At 40.5% G+C, this 21,785-nt stretch overlaps 1 protein-coding gene and 1 long non-coding RNA gene across 4 annotated transcripts; one reads left to right on the top strand and one right to left on the bottom strand.

Moving 5' to 3' along the window:
- Window positions 1–1,727: 1,727 nt before the first annotated feature.
- Window positions 1,728–18,816, top strand: LOC116960895. Of its 2 annotated transcripts, XR_006164955.1 has the most exons (7): window positions 1,728–2,103; window positions 3,127–3,180; window positions 6,035–6,175; window positions 7,598–7,755; window positions 8,028–8,194; window positions 8,822–8,923; window positions 16,549–18,816. It is a non-coding gene; the product is annotated as an uncharacterized LOC116960895 (long non-coding RNA). The 2 variants fall into 2 exon arrangements; XR_006164954.1 differs by lacking the exon at window positions 3,127–3,180.
- HSPA13 (heat shock protein family A (Hsp70) member 13) lies at window positions 13,175–21,565 on the bottom strand. 2 transcript variants are annotated; one of them, XM_042788793.1, is made up of 5 exons: window positions 21,503–21,565; window positions 20,062–20,402; window positions 18,914–19,127; window positions 18,126–18,293; window positions 13,175–16,631 (listed from the first exon to the last, which is right to left on the bottom strand). In XM_042788793.1, exons 1-5 carry the CDS (start codon window positions 21,525–21,527, stop codon window positions 15,961–15,963), a joined length of 1,419 nt encoding a protein of 472 aa, XP_042644727.1. In that variant the 5' UTR covers window positions 21,528–21,565; the 3' UTR covers window positions 13,175–15,960. The 2 variants fall into 2 exon arrangements, with proteins under 2 accessions (XP_042644727.1, XP_032845694.2); XM_032989803.2 differs by lacking the exon at window positions 21,503–21,565 and adding an exon at window positions 21,133–21,280.
- Window positions 21,566–21,785: the final 220 nt, after the last annotated feature.

The following is a 21,785-nucleotide window of genomic DNA, read 5'->3' as shown; positions in this document are numbered from 1 at the left end:
ATATCTCAGGTAATAAAATCACTTTCTCAAGACACTGCTTTTAACTTCCCAAAGGGATTACTTTTTTATCCTAAGAGACATTCCTGTAACACCACAGTATGGCACCCTTGAAATGTCATTAGTAACCTTCTCTAGAAAGAATTTATGTAACAAAGGTTTGTCTCTTAAGTAAGATGTATGCCTGATGTTTTAAGAAACTTTCTAGGTCTGCTCAATCCCTTTCCCTTTTTTCCTCTACACTTCCATGCAAACACTTGCCCTTTTATCTTTTTGGTTATTTTTTTTTCCCCACCAGTAACTTTAGGACTAAGCTATGTAGATGTAATCTAATTTCTGTTGGAAGATACTGCTGACATTAGACCAATAAGTCAGTGATCACAATAGTTGCTGTGATAATGGAAAAAAAATAACAAGTAAAATACACTGGATTTCTTTAAACCTGTTCCCTCTGTAGAAGAAATTTAAATACAATCAAGTGGAGGCGGAATGTTAGTCTTAGCTTAAATTAGAAGTTAAGTTCATCAGACAAAGACAAAACAGACAGATGCCCAAATCAGTGTGTTACAAGAAGAAAAGCTGGGTGTGTGGGAATATGCTAAGATTACTGTACCTGTAACTAAATTTCTTTTGTACATCTGTTAAGGCATCACTTTAGTCAAGGCCCTGTTGATCTTTTAATTACATTGTCACCATGTTTAGGAAATAAAATACTGGAAACAAAAAAAAAATACTCTAGCTTGGCCTTAACCAAATATGTCTTCAATCACCTATCTGTTTCAGCCACTTTTAAAAATTCTTTATGAATATGAAATTAATGTTTTCTATGTTAGTTCTGTTTCTAAATTATTGTCCTAGTCTTGACAAGATTCTAAAATCTTGTCCTAGTCTTTCACTTCCCATACTACTGGCTGGCCACAAGACCTTGCATTCCCTGATGTCACACAGGTCTTGCATTTAGACTTGTTTCTCAGTATTTTATTATATGGAATGCAGTGCATAGTTATTTCTGTTACAGCCTCCCAAACTTTGAACAAATCAGTATTGCTGCAGTCAGTGATGCATTCTCATTTAAGGTGGCAGTGTGCCAGATCAACAGGAGTCAAAGGGGAGGTGCCACCTTAACTATGGAGTAAAATCAAGATGCTGATTTTTTATTAACTTTTGGAAAGACTTTATGTTCAGGAAAAGACACAGCAATGGAAATTTCTATTATAGCTTCCTCCCTCCCTACCTTTACATTTAAGTAGTAACGACCAAGATTTATGAAACCTCCAAGCAGCAAAACTAGGAAGCATTGAGAAGTAACAAAAACTTGGTATGCAATCTGTGGGAGTTTCCAGGGCTGCAAGAGCCTGGTTCCAGAGACAGGCTGGTGTCAGCTGCCAGCCCCGGGTGGAGCAGTTCTGCTGACAACGAGCAGGGGCTTTCTGTGTTTTGTCTTAAAGTGTTTTAAGTCTGATCTGTTCGGCAGCGACGGCACTGCAGTACTCTTATTTACACGGGAGACACAAAGCAGCCCGCCCTGCGGGCCCAAAACAAATGTCCTGTTGTTGTCATTTTCTGATGCGCTAATCAACTTCTGGTAGCACACATCCAACTAAGAGCTAGTGAAAAGAAAAAAGTAATTTTAGACGTTTAGTCACAAGATTGGATGCACACGCACCACCACACGCCGTTCCTTCTCCTATCCTCTCAATGTTACCCGAACGCCGCCCACTGGTACAGCACACACCGCGCCTGTCATTAAATGGCGCCAGCGAGGCAGAAGTCGAAGGCCGAGCGCTAGGGTACACGGCGCCATTGCACCCCAATCTCACCCAAGCTCCGCGGGCACGACCCGGCCGGGCTCCCGCGGCTACCGGGCCCTCGGGGGGGGCCGGGGGCCGGGCCTCGCTGGATCCCGGCAGCCGCGGCGGCCGAGGCCGCACCGCCCTCCCCGCGCCCGGCCCCAGCGCCGCCGGCGGCCGCCTCCCGCACTCCTCCCCTCGCAGGCAGCGGGCACCGTGCCCCCCGGCTGCCTGGGGCGGCCCGTGGGAGGGCACGGCCGTCTCCCGTGGGAGGCAGAGCGACTGCCAGGCGCGCCCCAGCCCCACCGGCAAGAAGGTGAGAGCGCGGGGCTGAGGGCGGGGAGGGAGGAGGTGGCGAGGAAGGGGCTGAGGGCAGGCTGCCGTCCTGCCGGGCCTGCCTGTGCCCTCGCCCGTCTGTGCTTGGGCTTTCATTTAATCCTGTGGCTTTTCACTGGGAGTACAAGAAAAATCACTGTGGAAAATGTGTGGGATCTCAGAGCACCCGCACCATACATTTTTGATAGGTGGGTTTTTTACACCACCTACCGAAAGGAACTGTAACTGCTCCTCTGGTTTGAGACGGTAATGACCGAGGGACAAAATTTACTCCCTAGGTGTGCCGAAGTCACTCTGGGGTGTGGATACGCATTCCTCAAGAAATATGGGACAGTTCGTATTTGTTTGCCTCTATTACTTTTATCTCCAGTGACTTACGAAATTGGCAGCAGTGCACAAGCCTTGAACTCTTCTCGTGTGTGTGTACAGTACACATTAGTAGTGCTTCATCTCGTAGGGTCTGAAAGGAGTTTGCTGTTCTTGAGGTATTGGCAGCTGATAACTTCCAATAGCTAGGTTTTCAAATGGGGGGGGGGTGGGGGGAAACCCACAGGATTTTAACTGTCAAAAATTTGAGAAAGGTTTGCTTATATTGGACATAGAATCATAGAATATTTCAAGTTGGAAGGGACCCGTAAGGATCATTTCAAGTCCAACTCCTATGCTTTATTGTTGGTGTGATCATAGTCTAGGGTATGTGTGAACAGTGTAAAATCAAGTTTAGGTGGTGGTTAATACCCTCTTTCTTACAGCAAGTTAATTTGTTCTAATAAGTCATGAGGCTAGATCTCTTTCATTCTTCATATTTTGTGTTAGTCTGTGTTGGTGGGAGAAAGTAACGGACAAAGAAGTGTAAGTATAGACCTTATTACAGCTCAGAATTAAATAGCTAATAAAATCTAAGTGTTTCATAAAAGAAAGAGAAAAAAAAAACAAACCCTAACTTCATTCTTCCAAGTAACATTGATACTTTTTCCTTCCTTCTTTTTAAATTGAAATGCAGCCCTGAAGAGAATGTTTTCTTCTTCAGTAAATTAAGATATTCCTGGTTTAGCAGGTGAGAATTTAATAGACTGCTTGTTGATGTTCATTGATGCTCACAGAATTATAGAGCACACACTTACAGTCCACAGCATCATTCTGGCTTGAGCCAGAGCCTGTGCCTGAGATTGCTGTTATCTTTTTGTACAAAAATCAAAGTCTACAACTTTTAGAGATCATATTCAAATACTTTGTGGAGTATTGTTTACACATAGTAACAGTCATTTTACACGTTATCTAACGGCATTATTTAAAACATTACTATTTTGATAACACAACGTTCTTGTCACAATAGACTATTTTTATACAATGGGATATAAAAGGCCACGTCAGGCTATCCTTTTTTATTTATTATCTGTCTGTGTAAAGTTTGGCAGTAGACAAAAATTAAAACAAGGTTTCCTTTATACTACATGTGGTGATAGAACAATTTGCTAGACCTACAGGAACAAATATTCAGTAGTATATTTAAGGTATTTTCCAAGTAGCCGAATGCATGCTCATTTTCCTCCCTCTCTTATGGCAGGCTGCATGTTATTACAGTAGATCACCTGTCCATAAACACCAATAAAGTCCTGCCACTGCTTGGGAAATTTTCCACTCAAAAATAGGAACTGAAAGCTCAACTATGTCAAGTCATACATCTTCCCTTCACTTAATATTTTGGATGTTACTTCAAACAATTTCATGTGTTATGTCTTGTGACCATTACGCATTTTTAACATTTTTCTTTTTTCTTCTTTAAAAATAATTTGAGTCAGACATATACACTTCAAAAATTTAAAAGTGTGAAAAAAAAAGTATATTATAACTGTTTCTTGCTTTATTCAATATTATTAATTCTAAGGAAAAACTGAAAACGGTATTTGCTGTTCATAAGCTGAGATAAAACAGATTGTTTCAAGGATTCAGAGTATTCGGTTAAACTATGGCCCTGATGAAGTTAGCGAGTTCACCATCAGTTTCAAAGCAGCTTTGGTTTTTACCAGTCCTTACACTGTATAACGACAAATTTTCAGTTTTTCTAGAAAGTTATGCAATGTACTGAGTGCAGTGCTTCTACATGACATTAATGTTTCGTTATTTCACAGTGTTCACTCAGATGTTCATGCTAGGCTATCCTTTGTGTTTTTTAACCAATTCAATAACGTTTAACAAAAGAAAAGAGGAAAACGTGGAAAAAGGATTTCAGTTCTGCTCAGTGAGAGCTTATTTAGCTATGAAATAACTGGATGCGATTAAATTAATATTGTGAACATTAGATATGTCCCCTCCTTCCAATCACAAGCAAACACAATAAATTATGGCTAATATATACTCACATTAAGTGCTTGCAATCTAAATAAGGAAATCTCAAATTAATTGTCACATATTAAACCCATAATGCTGTATTGTGTTTCTTTAGAATTCGGGCAATCTGGAGATTATGGTGTGGAGGGCATTTGGTAGGTCTATTTATCCTCTGGCAACAGTGAGTTTTAGCGTTGAGGTGAGTTATGCAGAGTTCTTAAACAACAGTTCCCACTCAAGTACCAATTGGTCTGCTTTCCTTGTCTGTCTCAAAAGCTGGCTCTCTTAGTGAGAAGCTCTGTTATTTTTGCCTTAATTTATCAAGTGTAAGGCAAATTCACTCTGTATGTAGTGTTACAGCTTCAGTAGGTGTTTGGGAGGCCCTTGGGGATAGTGAGGTCCACCCCCACCAGAATTTTGCAGCCTTCACAAAGGTGTTTCTGAGTCTTATCTTCTGTCCTGTGATAAGCACCATGGCACACACATTAGCCCCAAGCACAGCACTGGCACTGACCAGCACAGGAACGGCATGCTGGCGGCGCACACTGGAGAAGATAGACACTGCCCTTCTGCCCTTGTGCTGCAGCCCTCAGGGAGGGAAATCCCCACCAGCTGGAACGTTAGAGCTGCCACTGGCAGGACCCACACTCCGGTGGCTATACGTATGTCTCTCGTTGATTCCTAGATGTTTGGGACTTCCTTTAGGTTAGAGAACATTGTCAACATTAATCCTTTTGCATCTTCCCCACCTCAGAAATGGTACGGCACAGTCTGATTTGAATTGTCATAAATCTGATGTGCTTGTCAAAAGTTCCAAATCATCTATTTTTCTTTCAGAGTTCCTTTAGGTTCAGTATATTTATCAGACCTATTGTGCCATTTTTAAGACCAGTTCTAGTTTTCATTGACACTTAAGTGGGTAAAAGCACTTTGTTAACATTTTAACAGCTGAAGATCTGCTGTAAGAAAACTTCCATTGTACTTGTACTGAAACCCAGTAGTTTAATGCTGTTACCTTGGTTAAAGATGAGTCACAACATAATGAGTCACCATCCCTGGAGGAATTTAAATGACATGTAGACATGGTGCTTAGGGACATGGTTTAGTGGTAGACTTGGCAGTATTAGGTTAATAGTTGGACTGGATGATCTTAAGGGTCTTTTCCAACCTGAATGATCTATTATAATGCAGTCCTGTGATAGAAAAGGTATTTCATTCCAGATCACAATAATAAGTGAGTAATGATATTGCACATGTTTGTTTATGAATTAGTATGCTTCCCTATAAAGAAATACGGGATCAGAAACGTAAACAGATTCTGAGGTACAAAGGTTTCTCAGAATTTGCTATTCAGATATGACAATCTGCTTGGGCTCTTCTTACTTCAGGTGAATTTCAGTGTATTTAAGCTGACTGTAAGTATGTTCCATTATTTAGTCTGTATCCTTTATAGGATTACAGATATTGATTATAAAGTTTATTTCTATAAACCAAATTATATTATTAGTTTTTTGAGTTAATGGTTCTGCTTGGTTTGTCTGCAGTATCTCATGCTGTCTAAATTCATTGCTTTCTTTCAGACTAATATCTGTAGGCTATAAGAAGCCATTGGAAGGGGTTGACCTATTTGAGCTGAATGAAGGTGATTCACTCTACAGTGTGTCCCTAACTTTGAAAAGCAATAGAGAAAAGAAATCCAGAAGTCTACCACAGGATTAATGGTAACTATAATTCTGACAATAGGCAATAGTCTTTTCTGAATTGAAGGAGTCTAGAAGCTAGAGAAGATTTCTAAAATCTTGTTATTTATTGCATAGCCTACATTTTGTAGATCACAGAGGCCACTCAGTGTTGTGATCCAGGATCTTGAATGTGGCTATAGGATTTTTCTAATTTGTTTAAGTTCAAACTTACCTCTTAGAAAGATACCTAGTTACATTTTAACACTTCAAGTGATACAGAATCCACTGTGACTTATATAGAAGTGACTGTGATTTTACTTTGGTGATTAATGACCATCCTTGTCAAAACTGTCCAACTCATTTCTCTCTGAACTTGTCTGTTTAACAGTGTCTTATCTTTGTATCTGTGTTTCAGGTAGGTAGAGAAGTCTGTTACCAGCTTGCTTATCAGTAGACACAGACTTACAGAACACACAAAACAGACTTCAGTTTTCTTTAATTTTAACAACACCGAGGTTTACAGATATTTTGGCTTTTTTGCTTGAGTTATCCTGTGTGATTTTCATGTAAATTCTTGACAGTTTCGATCACAGTTACTATTTTGTTGTAGTTAAAATGCTGTAGGAGCTCTGTAATGTTAGTAAGTTCACAGGAGAAAGGACCTAACCTGTAAATCTCCAGTAAGAGGGTAGCTTTTGTTTTTTAATGACTTACTGAGAAGAGAGCTCCTGCAGAGTCAGACCTTACTGCATCTCTTCAGTATTTTTATTATCTATTTGTAGGTTTGCCCTTTCTTCTACTTATGATATACATACCAAAAACCTTTCTACCAAAGCATTCAAAAGTATTTTTCAATAAGGATAATTTTTAATTCAGATACTGTTTTTATTATTCAAGTAATCTGTAAAAAAATACCCCATCCTTCGTCACTGTGATAATTAAGAAAGGCTAACTCTTTTCTTTTGAGCCCTTGTAAGAATATTTTAAATTGTTTGAGCTAAATTCAAACTGAGAAAAATAGTTACCTGACAACTGAAAATATTCTGAAAGAATAGAAGGGTTATTCAACCTTAAATATAAAGTTGCTGTAAGCTTCCTATAAATGATTATGCATTTATGTTGAAGCTTATCTCTGTTTTTCTCATATATTTTTTTTTGACCTGTGATAATAATTTAAGGATTAAATTATTTACTAATTATATTTGTGGATGATTGGGGCAACCTTGGAAATTATATTTATCCTTTCCTGGAAGACTACTAGCCCGGCTAAATAAAAACAAACTTAATTTCTTAGCCCAAACATTTTCTTCTAACTGTAGGGCATATGCTTTTTCAGATCATAAGTAGAGTTATGGCTTTAGATGGACATTCTAATATTACATATTTTATATCTGTAAATGTGGGTGAAATTGAACAATAATTTTTTCTCTTAATTCTGTACATATTTTTATAATCTTGCAGGTTTCTTACTTCAGAAGAGTGCTATTTAAGAAAACAAGTCTCCGTAAACCATCTTTGATTTTGCCATTATGGCAAGCGTTTCAATTTTTATTGATTAAACTTGCATTTCTGAAGGTTACAGATGACATTCTGGCTTTCATGAGTCCACAAATAACGAAGTAAGTTTTTAATGTGTTTCACTTTATATTCAGAAAGTAACAGTAATAATAAAGCTAAAGGATTACCAATATCAAAACCAAACTAAGCAGCATCTTAGATGTGTAACAATTTTATTTGTATATGTCCCTGGCTCCAGCGATTATCTGAAAATGATCTAATGAGGGTAAACTCAAAGAGATCAGGAATTTCTTAGCCAGAGGACTGAGACAAGAACAGTGGAAGTTCAGTATTTCATATTTAAATGTGGGTTATTTTGGCTTTCTTTTCTTAGGGTGTCAATATAAGTGGAGGGCAGAAGCAGAGAGTGAGTCTCGCTAGAGCTGTGTACAGCAATGCTGACTTGTATCTTCTGGATGATCCCCTGTCTGCTGTAGATGGACATGTTGGGAAACATCTTTTGAGAAGCTAATTGGCCCTTCAGGTCTCCTAAAAAGCAAGGTAAAGTAGGGTGGCTTCCTTTCAATTTTCAACTACTTTGTACAATACAAGAGACAGAGTAAAAGTCCCAGTCAATATGCAAAATCTCATCTCTTACCTAGTGTATTGATGAAAATTATTCTGAATAAAATTGCTAAATAAAAAATACAGCTGATTGTGCCAATTTGGAGCTTATTGGGTAGACATAGCACAGACTGAAAAAAACCCCACATCCATTACAAAGTCTTTCTTCTGTATTGCTAGCTTCCTTTACCTAGGGAATAGTTCAATAATGTGCCCGCAATATGAGCCATATATGTTTTTCCTTTCAACATATCATACAATTGCTGTCCACTTTCTGTTGATCCTGAAGTAGTTTCAGATTTCTGGAGCTGTTATGTTACTGAAAATTTCCATAGCCATTGGGCAGTCTGAAAGCAGACAAGAAGTGCTCAGAGGAATGCTGAGATCAGTGATTTTCTAAGTGATAGTTCATTTGGCATGCAGTCATTTTCTGTACACTTTTTGGCATCTGTGATTAAGCATCCAGCTTATGAGATGATTAAATTCAGGGTAAGTTTTGAAATCAGTATGCTGTATTCTAGTAGAGTCAATTTTTTACATTCTATGATGCAACTCTTTCCCCAGATAATTCAGAGTCTAAATTTTTGGGTGCGTAAAGCATGTGAACTTGAGACCAATGCTGTTTCAATTGAAAGAGTTTGTGAATATGCTAAAATGGATAAAGAGGTAAGCATTCTTCTTGAAGTGGTGAGCATTCTTCTTGAATATTTAATTTATGAGCATAGAGAATGACTAATGTAGATTGACTTTAATATTAATGAGTGGTAATAAGTTATAATTTGTTATTAAATACTTTCTCTTTTTTTTTTTTTTACATTGAGAATAATATGTAGATTCTTCATTACATTCATTTTCATAGTAGTTTTATTCCTATTTTGACTAGTAAATTTCTTGGTATCCTTCTTAGCAATAGATTTTGTAGTAAGAATAGTTCAGCTACAGCTCGGGTGAATGCTGTATGCTATGTGCAGCTGAGAGGAGTGTTTTAAGAGAGGAAGAGAGGCTTGTCAGATCGTCTGGAGAGACATTTGTTTCAAACCAATTTGCTTTGGTTATTGTGCTTTTTTGAAAGTAGTGCTCATGTCAAATACAGATGGGTAAGATCCTTGGTCTGTCTCAGAAATAAGTCTCTCTTCTACTTTGTTCTCTTTTACCCTTCCCTCATGATTATGTTTCCTAACCTTTGTTCACATCTTTCCGTCTTCTCCTACTCCTTAAAACAAAATGGTTCTCATAAAGTATGCATTTTAAATATCTGGGAAGTTAGGCATGAGACTAAATTCAGTTCCTGTCAATTCATGGAACAGATACAAGACTATTAGCAACTACCCAGCTAAACCGAGTTTATTCTTTTAAATGAGCATATAAGATGATGTTAAGAAAAAACTTCATTAGTTTTATCAGAAACTGGAAATGTTTAGTCACCCCCACAGAATCACTTTGATAGTTTTTTTGCCACATTTTTCCATGTTTCAAGATCAAATGAGGAGAGGGGAGCCTTGATTAAGACAGGCTCTCCTCTTTGTCCCACTGCTTCCCTCAGAGGTGCTTGCACCACTACTTTTTCTTTTTCACTCCGGGTGTGAGAGGAGACTGGACTACCAGGAGGGGTTCCCAAATCCTCACTTTCCTCTTGTTGCATTTTTACCGGAGGTTTGTAATGTTCTGGCAGGTCTCCCGCTTTGGGATCCCTTTTTTTCCCCAATCTTGTACATCTCTGACCTGTACTGCACGGTGAGCAGCACCTCTTCAACTTTCCTTTTCCCTCCTTCATATTCTCTTTCTCTAAAGCAAAAACCATTGCATCCTGTGGGCTTGTCAGTCCACAGGCTGTTTGGTACTCAGGGTGATTTCGGAGGGTGAAAAACATGTCTGCATACGAGACTTCATCCCACTTTCCCTCTCTCCTCAAAACCAACATTGGTTGTAACAAAGTATTATAATTCAAGGTTCCATTAAAGGGCCATCTTTCCCCATCATCTAATATATACAGAGGCCACCATTGATTACAGTATTTTATTAAAGTCCTTTTGTTCACACTCCCACCTGGCGGTCCTCCTATATTTTTCCAATGAGCCAAGATGCAGCCCAGAGGGCTCTTTTTTAAAATTCCCCTGCTCTGTTTCCCTCCCATACTATCGGTTTTGAGGAGGGAGGGCTTATCCAAATTCTAATTCTATTGTCTCTGTATGTTTTCCGGGTTCCCATGGTATACTCTTTTAAGCTGACCTGAGCACTCAATTCTGTCCCAGTCAGACCAATTCCCTTGACATTTATTACCCCAAAAATTGTTTCCAAACTTTACCCAGACTTCTCTTCCACACCAAAAACATTCAAAACATGTGCTTCGTTCATCTCCAGCCGCTCTCCTCGCGAATAAGGAACCGCAGATCGCAACTCCACACTCGCTTCGCAGTCAGACTGCGCCTTGGTCATACCACAGTCATACAGAGGCCACTCACACTCACAAAATGCACCAATTAGGACAATAAAGAAAATCGTAATCCGTTAGCCCTTTGCCACAATTCAAGCCCAGAGTATACCTGGTAAGTTTCACTTGTGAAAATCAGAAATCAGTGAACACAATATAGACCTCAACACATGGTATACGGTACCAGATTTTTACAACAGATAACAACAATAATGGTTGCAACCCCCCTACGCCCACGGGCTCCAACAGATGGCATAAACGATAGCTACCCCACTTGTGTACTGCCCTCAATAAGGGGTCTGTGCCAAGACTTGCGTACTGCCCTAATGGGGGATTCCTACAACCCGCTCTAGGATTCGAATCTCAACCACCCAGGGGCGAGCACTAATGCTCTTTAACTCGTGTAGGACGTCTCCTCACGACTTACAGGTATCCCCTCCTAAAGCCACATACCTGGTCTGCCAATGGTCCTTGTCTGCCCCCCCAGTGATTGAATGAGCGAGAGAGGTCCTCCAAGAAGCCTTGGGGCACGCCTAGGACATCCCCGTCTCAGCCAGACCTGCAGCCAGCCAGAGAGGGTCCCATCTGGGGTGCCAAATTGAAGCACGGAAACAAATTTTACAACTCACAAAGAGTTATAAAGCATGTGTGCTTATTTCAGTGCTGGGTGCAAGAGGGATTGTTCCTCCTAGCTTGTACACCAACAGCACATTTGGCCAAAAATTTATGCAGTGCAGGTATACTTATTCATGGCATTACTCAACAAAAACGTGCATATGCATGAGAGAGGCAGGTTTAGTTTGCGCTGACTCAGATCTGTCTCTGGTGGTCGTTTACTTCTTCAGGGGTCTTATCTTCCTCTCTTTTGACATAACCTTACATCTTCAGATTACCTTCAGACCACAGTTGGGAAAAGCTGCAGGCTGAATAACTGCAAAGTCTGAGGGAAAAGAAAACAGTGGACTAGTATCAGAAAAGCCAAATAGCCATTCCTTCTCTTTCAGCATATGTATATACATATAGTTCTTACATATTGCTATATTTCGAAAAAGAAGATGCAGTGGAGGTAGAAGCAGCATGATATGCTCCTGCTGCGTTTTCATGCAGCAACAGCTTACCAAAGTAAACCATCTAACAGGCTTAGGGTAGGCAGGGAAAGGCCATTTTGCAGTAAGTACATCACCCAGTAGCAACCTCTACTCTCTTCACACATCTGGTATCAAAGACCCACTGGGACCACTTGGCTGCCTCCAGTTCAGTATTAATTCAGGCTTTGCAGTACCTGACACAGCCCACCAAACACAGTGTCACTGGCTGACTCCCTTGACAGCACAGACAAAGCCACGCCATCGGCCTGCTCAGCACGTACCTCGCCTCTCCTGCACTTTCTCCTCCCAACAGCAATTCTCCCATGCCTCCAGGGCATCTGGGGATCAGGCCCCAGCCTCATCCTGTGGAGTACTCATGCTTCAATGTCTTTCTCCACAGCATTTAAAAATCCCACAGGCAACATCTTCTCAGGTGCCACTTCCCTCAGCCCTGCTTCTAGACCTTGCTCTGCACTTTCCTGGCAGTCACAGGAGAGACTGGAAAGAAGCTGAGGGGAAACCCCTCCTTTCCCTCACAGGAATGTACACATCTCTGCCTTTTGCCAGGCGTAGTTGATGGCTGGCTGTTGGGGGAAGATTATCATCACAGCTTTTGCACGGGGGAAGCAAGAGGCTTGCAAATGCTCTGTAGGATTTTCTCTGGCTACATTTCTGAGCAGAAGCAGTCCGTGAAAATTCTGGATTGGCTTTAAACGGCAGATTAGATTCATTTATGAAATACCATCATAGTTCAGCCTCTCTAGACCTTATCTTTCCCAGCGGGTATCCCAAGGCAATATACATGTAGAAACCCTCTCACAGCTAGAAATACCGGCAATTTGGGACCTACTGGGGCAAGCTTCCCTACCTGCAACTCTTCAAACATCACATTTGCTCATCATCTGTGTGAACCTGCCCCTAACCTTCACCCTGCACATTCTGGGAGCCATTCCCCACATCCATCCTGCAGCTGTGGATCAACACATGGAAGGGTCTATTCCTGTCCCAGATCCTGTGATCCAGCAGGGAGGGCACAAGTAGCATAACTGCTCTCACTCAGAGGAACAAGGAGTTCATTGTCGCCCACTTTGATCAGTTTTCCTCCCCCCTAGTGCTTCCTCCTTCACCCCAGTCATTCTTTGCTTTTACTCGTAGCAATCTGCACTTTTCATCTCTGTCACGTTCTTCCACCCCAAAGTGCAGCTCGAGGAGAAATGCTTTCCCTCCCACCCCACTTCCTAATAGTGCTTCTCTGTGCCACTTACCAGAAAAGATCTGTCACTCCAGGGTATAGCAGCCCCTCGACAAATTGAGGGATTACAATCTCATCTTCTTACCTCCAAAGGAATTCAAGTGCTGTTACACTATTTCCCTGAGAAACTGAAAAAAGACATGTCCAAGGAACAGAAATTGCGTTTATTAAAAACATTCTAAAAGGTTATTTATAAAATACATTTCATCATCTGCACTTGGAAACAATTCAGGAACATACAGTTGGTAAGACATCTTATACCTTCAGAATTTCAAATCAGAAAACAAGCTTTAGCTGTATAAATTTGTTACACACTGAACACCACAGGCAATCATACTCAGATTTCAAGGACTGTTTGAAGGCTGAAACCTTTCTACAAATACCAATATGTTTAAAGAGAGACTTTTGGTAAGCAACACGTGCATATCTGGAAATATCTAGTAAATACAGTGGACTTATCTTTAAAATTCACTGGTTTGTGCCAAAATACAGTATTAAAATAAAAAGATACAAAATAAATAACTTGATTTCAGAATTCAGAAAAATTATTTAATAAATAAAGATGCATTGTGAGAGACAGTAACTTCTTAAAAGTCTGTATAGAAATCTGAATAAATACCCCTTTGTGATTTTTTTTAACAAGTAAACAGCTCACCCTTCCCTTACAATTCCCAGATTAACACTGGCAGAAATTTAACTCCTCCAGAGTGAAGGAGTATGCAAAAGAAAAAGTACTTCATTTATCTGCACTGAGAGTTTAACAGTTAAAAGTTACTCTTACACTCTTAACTTGTCCCAAAATTGCAAAAAGCTTTTAATAGTTTAACTTCACTGTGATGTGGTTGTTTTTATACAGGTCTGCTCACTTTACACAGTGCATGAAAAAAATTAAGACTGAAGACCTACTGTAACTCCAACAGACTTGGAGATGAATTTACAGTAGGGCAGAAGGAAAGGCCGCAATGACTCCAAAGACACTGGAATATATGTTGAATTAAGTACATACATTTATATCTGCAAAGAAAAGGCCTCAAATAGCAACTGCATACAGGAACCGTACTGTATATTGGCATTCGTACATGATTTCACTGAAGAGGCACTTCTTTCAGTGCAGGAGTTTTAGTTATTGAAAGTTCCATACAGACTTAGACAGGGTCACTTTCAAAGAGGTACAAAGGAAAAAAAACCTTGAATAAAAAAAGTCACTTTGGTTTTCAACTCGGGGAAATTAAACAGATGTTAGCAGTATTTTGGGAATCCTCTGTGAAGTTAAACAATGCTGATGGAATGTTTGTGTGCAGCTATGATTCAATTTAAGAGGTTTTTTAATTGGATTACTTCAAAGATATGTTTAGACAATAGCTATCCAAACAGCTGAATCAGCACAACTGATTTATAGCACTGCCATAAATCAGACCTACTGCCAAGATAATAATAAACCTATTTTAATATAGTCATAGGTTAGACAATAAATCTAAGCCCCACACTTTATCTTGGCAAGCTTAACGCAAACAAAATTATTCTGGAGAATACAAGAAAATGCTTAGAACCACCTGTTACTACAGCTTATCTGATTAAGACTGAGTTGATGGATGTTGAAGCCAGTCTTAGCTGAATGAAGTGTTCTCATTGTAGAAAGTTCTACACAGATAAAAGATTTTAACTGGCCTTTAAGTATTGATTTAACACTCCAAAGAGAACAGGACTGTCACCATTTTTTTTTTTTCAGATTATTAATTTTTTCCTTCTCATGCATTTGTGCCAGATAGCTATGTAGCAAACTATTAAAGTCCTATGTGCTACCTCAAATCCTGAGTTACACACATTGCTTCCTTCCCAAAAGAAGGGCTACAATCTCTGATCTATGTTCAGTTTAGCTGGGGATAGGACAAAACTTAAACCAGAAATAGAAGCTAAAAAGTACAAAACAGTTGTGTGAATTTTCATTTACTAGGACTCCAGGAACTAGACTTCATCCAGACAGTCCCTTCTGTCCCACGCTTTCTCCCTGAGAACAGTACAGCTTGGGGTACTCCAGGGGAAAGACATCACACACTTGTAGACACGCAACATTGAAATTCGTGTTGGTCAAATTCAGGGGAAGATATATACGTGTGGCTTTAAGATACACAAAATTACTGCAGTTTTCAAATAAGGCGGCAGGAGGTATAGATAGTTGGCAATATGCCCTTGTTCTCTGTGGAGAACATCAGTGGTATGACAGCAGCACCTGTATGTGAACCATCAAAACTAGATCAGGAAGTAAGCCCTTGGAGACACACTAAGGAACTCTGCATTTTAACATGGTTTGGCTAGAACATGAGACAATTTGCCATGTAGCCTCAGTAATACCATTATGCTGTTATGAACAGCAGAAGAATCACGTGAATGCCTCTCATTCAAGCTGCAACATGCCTTTTAGAAAGCTGCTTAAATGCTCAAATGACTCAATTTAATAAATTTAAGCTTAACACTGTTAGTGCTAAGTGCATTAACACTGCTTCACATTCTTTCAAAGTAAATATATTGGACCTAGGAACACCTACAGTACCATACTACATTATCTCTAACCTTTGGTCACACTCCCTTCATATTTCCAACATACAGCTCTTAAGGATTTGCTAATAAAATTTAGCAAGAAAATGTGGGTGTGTCATCACGAGCATTTCCATCCAATATCCAGTCTACAAGCACATACAGGATACTTCAGAACTTCAAAAAAAAAAAAACCAAAAAACAAAACCAAAACCTCATTTGTACCTTTAAAGTAACATCTAGCCTTAACACAGTTCAGTGTTTGGTAACACCTAACTAGAATAGATAAAAAATTAATATAATACAGCTAAGATTAGGCTTCCCTGCCAGTCAGGTAAGTATGCACCATCAGGGTACACTTTTGAGGAGGTGGAACGCAATGGGGAAGAACTTCTTTTCAGTTAAAATTAGTCTTCCGTAAATGCTTATTAGGAATTTCTATAGCACTGACTTGAAGAGGCCAGGACCCACCAACAATTCCTGCTTGGATAGCTACGCCCATTACAACTGCTAGATCAGGATCTACAGAGGTGTTAGGTTCTTTTCCAAAGAAATCCTGAATAACTCTGCGTATTCGAGGAATCCGGGTAGAACCTCCAACTAACACAATTTCATCCACTTCTGCTTTGTGTAGGTGGCCTTCCTTCAACACTTGCTCAATGGGCACAAGAATCTTCCCAAAAAGGTCCTCATTTAACATCTCAAATAGCTTCCTAGAGATTTCTGTTTCAAACACAACTTTGTCAAAGTTGTTCTCTATTTTTGAAGTCTCTCCAAGATTTTTCAGATCTTTTGTGTTTTGTGAAGGCTTGCCTTTTAGCACAGTGTTTGTTTTTGCCCCACTTTCTGGAAGTTCTTCTGTAAGCTCTCTTTTTGGCATAGTCAACACCACCCTTAGTGTAGCTGCCTCATGAACGGTCAGATTTAATTTAACTGCTTCCACAGCCTGTCTGAGGCGATGTATTTCTTCTTTTCTTGTTGGCAGAGAACCATACATTTGATGGAGCTGATCATATAAATACAGCATCAACCTCTGATTAAAATCCTGTCCGCCAAGCTTGTTGTTACCTGAAACATCAGAATAAAAGGCATCAGACACACCACCTACAAAGCTCCAGAAAGCAGCACACATCTCTCTTACTGGGAGATGTGCTCAAGGGCCAGAACAACGATACTAGGACCATAAGCATAGCACAAGAGCTCACAGAGATGACAAAATAGACATAATTGTTCTCCACTAAGAATGCATATGGCTAGTAATTTCCAGATTTTTATTTAGCAACCATTTTAGAATCCACCCCTCTCCATTTTTTTCCCCTGGAACTGCTCTGCTACACTGTAACAGAAAAAAGCAGTGGTTGTTACCACAGAGGAATTCTCCATAGAAGAAAAGGTGTTAACAACAATTTCTAGCTGAAACCCTGTAACTGAAATGCAATCTCTCACTGCAAATTGTTTTTCCACAGCTAAAATTCTCAGTTTCAAATTTCTCTCTCTGGCCAGAGTATATTTTTCTCTTAGCATTTCCACAGTACAGCTTTATTGGGATTATTGTTTTAACAGTATCAAGTTATTCAATGTCTTCATGCACTTAAACGAAAAACTACATGCTACTGAAATATATGTATACACCCTGATGAAAGCAGAAGTGATAAAATGCAAGCAGTGAACTCCAAGCTCCATTAACAGAGAGAGAGGTATAATATATAACCAATTTCTACGGAAAGATTATTCTTGCACTACATTTTCAAAACCTTTCAAACAATTGCTCATATTTTCCATTCAACTGAATTAAAAAAAATGGCCTGTGGATTTTCATCTCTGTTGAACAATATTCTCAAAACCATTTTGTTTTGACTGAAAACAGGTATTCACTTAGTGGACCTCTACACCTAACTAAATCAGAATGAAGCTGCTGAATATTTTCTGCTGTTCCACTCTTACTGGACTGAACAGTAGCTCACATGAAAAACTGGTTCATGGAAGACCTGTTGGAATCCAGGTCATCTGAAAAGCAGTTGTGTATTCACTACAGTTTTACTAAAGATTGCTGCCAGAACTCTTTGCCAAGTGATGAGCCACTCTGGCACATACGCATCAGAAAACTTAATTCTGGCTTAGCAGCACACGCATTCCCCAACCCTGCCCAACTGAGCTGCAGCCAAACACAAGGTGAGGATGATTTGGCAAGTATTGCCAGTTTAGACAAAGGGAATAGGAAGATCTGTAATATCCCCAACCCCCAAAAGTGCAGTCAAAGTAACTATAATACCCACAAGCACTTTACTAGTGGGCACAAAAGTTAATTGCTGTGGATAAAATGAAACTACAACTTACTCCTTTAAGTCAGCCAAAACCTATGATTTTACCTTAATTGTTGAAACCAGTCACAAACCTAATGTTGCATGAAAGGCAGCTGAGAACACATTCAGAGAACACTTTGTGACAAGGCTGATATGTTTTAAAAAGCCCCTCTAGTGGTGACTTTAGGTGCACCTTTCCTTTCACCCCCACTCCTTGGAAAAAAAAAAAAAAAAAAAAAAAGTACAGCATTTTTCTCACCTGCCATGGCTCGAGTGAGGAACATCCCTCCCTGTTTGTTCAAGAGAGACACATCCAAAGTTCCTCCACCCAAATCCACCACCAGAACATTAAACACATCAGCTTTGTGGAGTCCATAAGCCATAGCTGCAGCTGTGGGTTCATTGATTACTCGCAAAATGTTTAGCCCTTCAAAGAGCAAAGATACCAAACAACAGTCAGGGACGCTTCAAAAAAACTGCAGTTCTCACATCATAATGACACCATTAGTTCTTTGGGTTTTTTTAACCAAACTTACCTTAAGCAAAACGTCAGATCTAAAGGAAATAGTTTTCTAAACAGTAATACTCAGTGAACTCTTTTCCTTATTTAAGCCTAAAGTAGTACTACCTCAGTATTAGGGTGAAGTCATGAACCATGATTTGCCCAAACACATTTCTTCCAGAGAAAGCTGCTAAGGAGACTAATTTCACATGTTCTATATCTGTTTAAATTACTGTCCAAGGGTGCTCTGTATAGCCTCTATTTGGAGATTACCAAAAAGACTACTCTCCCTGAAGTAAAATTTACTACTTCTAGCTACCTATGCTTGCCTTAGTCAACTGTACCTGTCAGTACCCAAGAATTCTTTGCTGTTCTTCACAATTGTTAATGGTCTGTTTAAAAAACATAAAAAAATAAAGAAAATAAAATTCCACTCTGAGGTTCTCTATCACTGATTCACTGTTTCTGTATCCTCCCCAAAGACTTTACTGTTAGTGAAATAGACCTGAAGATTTCATAGAAAAACACTGGAATAGAGACATCACCTGCAAGGTTAGCTGCCTTAATGGTAGAATTCCTTTGCCTTTCATCAAACTCTGCTGGCACAGAGATGACTGCCTTCAAAATGGGTATGCCAAGATAGTCTTCTGCCATTCTCTTCAATTTCAGTAGCAGCTGAGAGCCAATATGCTCTGGGGTGATGCGAAAGGTTTCATTAGTTGTCACAGAAAATTCAGCTGATCCATTGTTGTTGAAAATCTAGGAGGAAAAAGCAACACAGACCACAGGTGAGAAGTCTTTTCCTTATGCTCTCCCCCCCTGCTCCTGCCAAGTGTTTTATTTGCATATACTCTGTTTATTCTGGAAACATATGAATGTGCTTTTGGCATTTCCTCAATCACTTCTATTCTTTGACTACGAGCATTAAGCAAAACATTGCCACTTAAAGGGTCTGAGTATATTCAAAGTAGTGACACCCACTGTGCCCAGGTAAGACATTAAAAAAATAAGACCTAGCAACTGTGTAATCAACTTCAACACCACATTCAAAGACAAAAGTAATGCTTTTTAATCATTAGGTTTACCATACTGATAATGCTTCCCACAGAGTCTTCTTTCTGAAAGGAAGCAAACTGATTGGTACTGGAACAGCATCTCTTAACAAGTAAAGAGTTCAAAGACTGCTTGTGGTACCTGAAAATTTGTCTCTTCTCAGCAAATACTGCACCATGATAAATCAATGCAATGCTTTTATTTAAAAAGCAGCTTTCAAGATCTGCTGCTGGTCAAGTAAGCACTAGGGAAAAAAAAAAAATGCACTGGGACAGAGAAGACATGAGTTTTTGGTTTTGTTTTTTTTTTTTTAAATTTCAGGGAAAAAGTGAGGTTTCAGAAAGCGCAGTTAGAATTTCAACATGGAATTTATACATTAAGAGCAGGGGCTGGAAGGTTACCCAGAAACACATTTCACAGTAGAGGACAGGGTCCTCGGGAAATTCATTATCAGCTCTCATGCAGAAGTAGGCAACTTCCACAACCGTTTCCTCCTCGCCTCTCTGGATACCTCTTACAGGGCTCAGGCATATCAGATTTCACCAAATGACTCAAGGTCAGACAAGCTGGTCACCTAGTACATGTTTCAAGCATCCTATAACTTACTGGTTGGGGAAAACTGAAGAAGATGGCTACTTACCTTAAAGGGATACCTGCTACTTTCGCTTTTCAGCTCTTCTGAAGTAAAGATTTTCCCAATGAATCTTTTTGCATCATATATGGTGTTCTGAGGATTTGAATCAGCCAGTTCTAGGCCATCATATCCAACGTACACATCTCTGTCTGTGAAAGAGACTATACTCGGTATGCTGCTGTGCCCGTTTTCATCTGCAATAACCTTCACCTCCCCTGTTCCAGGAAGAAAGACACCAACAGAGCAGTAAGTCGTGCCAAGGTCAATCCCAATTACTTTTGGCGTAGGCATCGGTAAGTATTGCTGTGCTAGATAGCCGGCTAACAAGAGAGCCAGAACAGCCGAACCTGAAACAGATTTTTAAAAAACAGGGTTAGAGCATCTACTGCTGCAAACTTAGAAGTCAATGCAAATTACATGGTATTACACATTACGCTTCATGCAATTTTCTTTCATGCTCTGAAGACTGTTCAGCTACCTAATCAGTTCTCAATTTCTTCAAAGGTTGCCAGCAAGTTCGAGCCTCTTAATTCAACAGAAAATGGTTAGAAGAGTCAAAAAGCTTAGGCATTAAATACAAAATGGATTTTAAAAAGCCCAAGAGGTACAGCAAAGCCAAAAATATCAACACCATGCAATAATTCTTTCTTTCTCTACAACATACTTCAAAAATATGGGCTAATTAGTATTTTGAGGGGAATTGCCTACGAATGTCCCTTAAGGGACATCTAGTTAATGAGGCTGCACAAAATCACAGTGAAATAACAAACTCCTGCTTCAAACATCTCTCCCAACTTCACTAGAAGTCTAAAAATAAGGAAATGCAAAACCATGCTAACTCGTCCTCTTTCAGCCACAGCTCCCAAAGAGCACCTTCCCATATCTCTCAATTTTTTCTATGCCTTGAAATCAAGGGGTAGACTAGTTTAAGTGCAGAGTTTTGAGCTTTGGGGTTTTTTTAAGTTCACATATAATCAACAGACAAAGCAAAAAACCCCCAAACCTACCACAAATCAGTGCCTCAGAGGAGATACAAAAAAAAAAAAAAAAAAAAAAGCACCAACAAACATACAACACCTCAACAATAAATCTAAATAGCTTCAGTGCCAAAGGGTGGATAAGCTCTTCTTCCCAACAGGGGAGGGCGGCCGCCGCTGCGCTTCCAACAGACTAGCGAGAAAGAACAGGTCTACTTTCGGTCGCACGTCTCCCAAGACACTTCACAGCACCGCGCCACGGAAGCACTCCGGCTTTCCCAACGGAGGGCACACCCGCGCACCACCCCGAGGGGCTCGTCCAGGGCGAGAACGGCGGCAGCGCCGCGCAGCCGCGGCCGGCACCCACCGCCCAAGGAGGAGCGGCGCCCAGGCCCTGCCGCCCGCCCCCGGGCAGCGTCCGCCCGCCAGCCCGAGAGGCGGACAGAGCCGCCGGACCCCACCGCGCTCACCCAGCACCGCCATCTGCCCGGCCATCGCTGCCCGCTGACGCCTCCTTCCGGGCTGGGCCGGGCCGGGCCTTTCGGGGGTATGCCGGGACCGGTAGTACGCACGTCCCACCCGTGCCAGTCACTCTCCTCCCCTGCAAGGGGTGAGAAAAACCACAAGTCCCAGGAAGCATAGGGGCGCAGCTATTTCCGGCGGGCAGCAGCCAATGGGCTGAGAGAAGAGCCATTCGTCTGCAGGGGAGGGGCCGGTAGTGAGCCCGGGTGCGCGTCGCCCTTCCTGACGCAT

This window comes from Tyto alba, unplaced genomic scaffold (assembly GCF_018691265.1).
Source record: "Tyto alba isolate M040663 unplaced genomic scaffold, T.alba_DEE_v4.0 Super-Scaffold_14, whole genome shotgun sequence".
Classification (NCBI taxonomy): Eukaryota; Metazoa; Chordata; class Aves; order Strigiformes; family Tytonidae; genus Tyto; species Tyto alba.
Note: the sequence above shows the minus strand (reverse complement) of the source record. Positions and strands in the feature narration are given on the sequence as shown.

Coding starts and splice junctions, on each gene's coding strand:
- HSPA13 (XM_042788793.1), bottom strand. CDS start 21,527: ATGGCCGGGCAGATGGCGGTGCTGG. Junction 20,403..21,502: donor CGGGCAGATGGCGGTGCTGG/GTGAGCGCGGTG, acceptor AATCTGTTTCAG/GTTCGGCTGTTCTGGCTCTC. Junction 19,128..20,061: donor GTAGCAGGTATCCCTTTAAG/GTAAGTAGCCAT, acceptor TTTTCCTCCTAG/ATTTTCAACAACAATGGATC.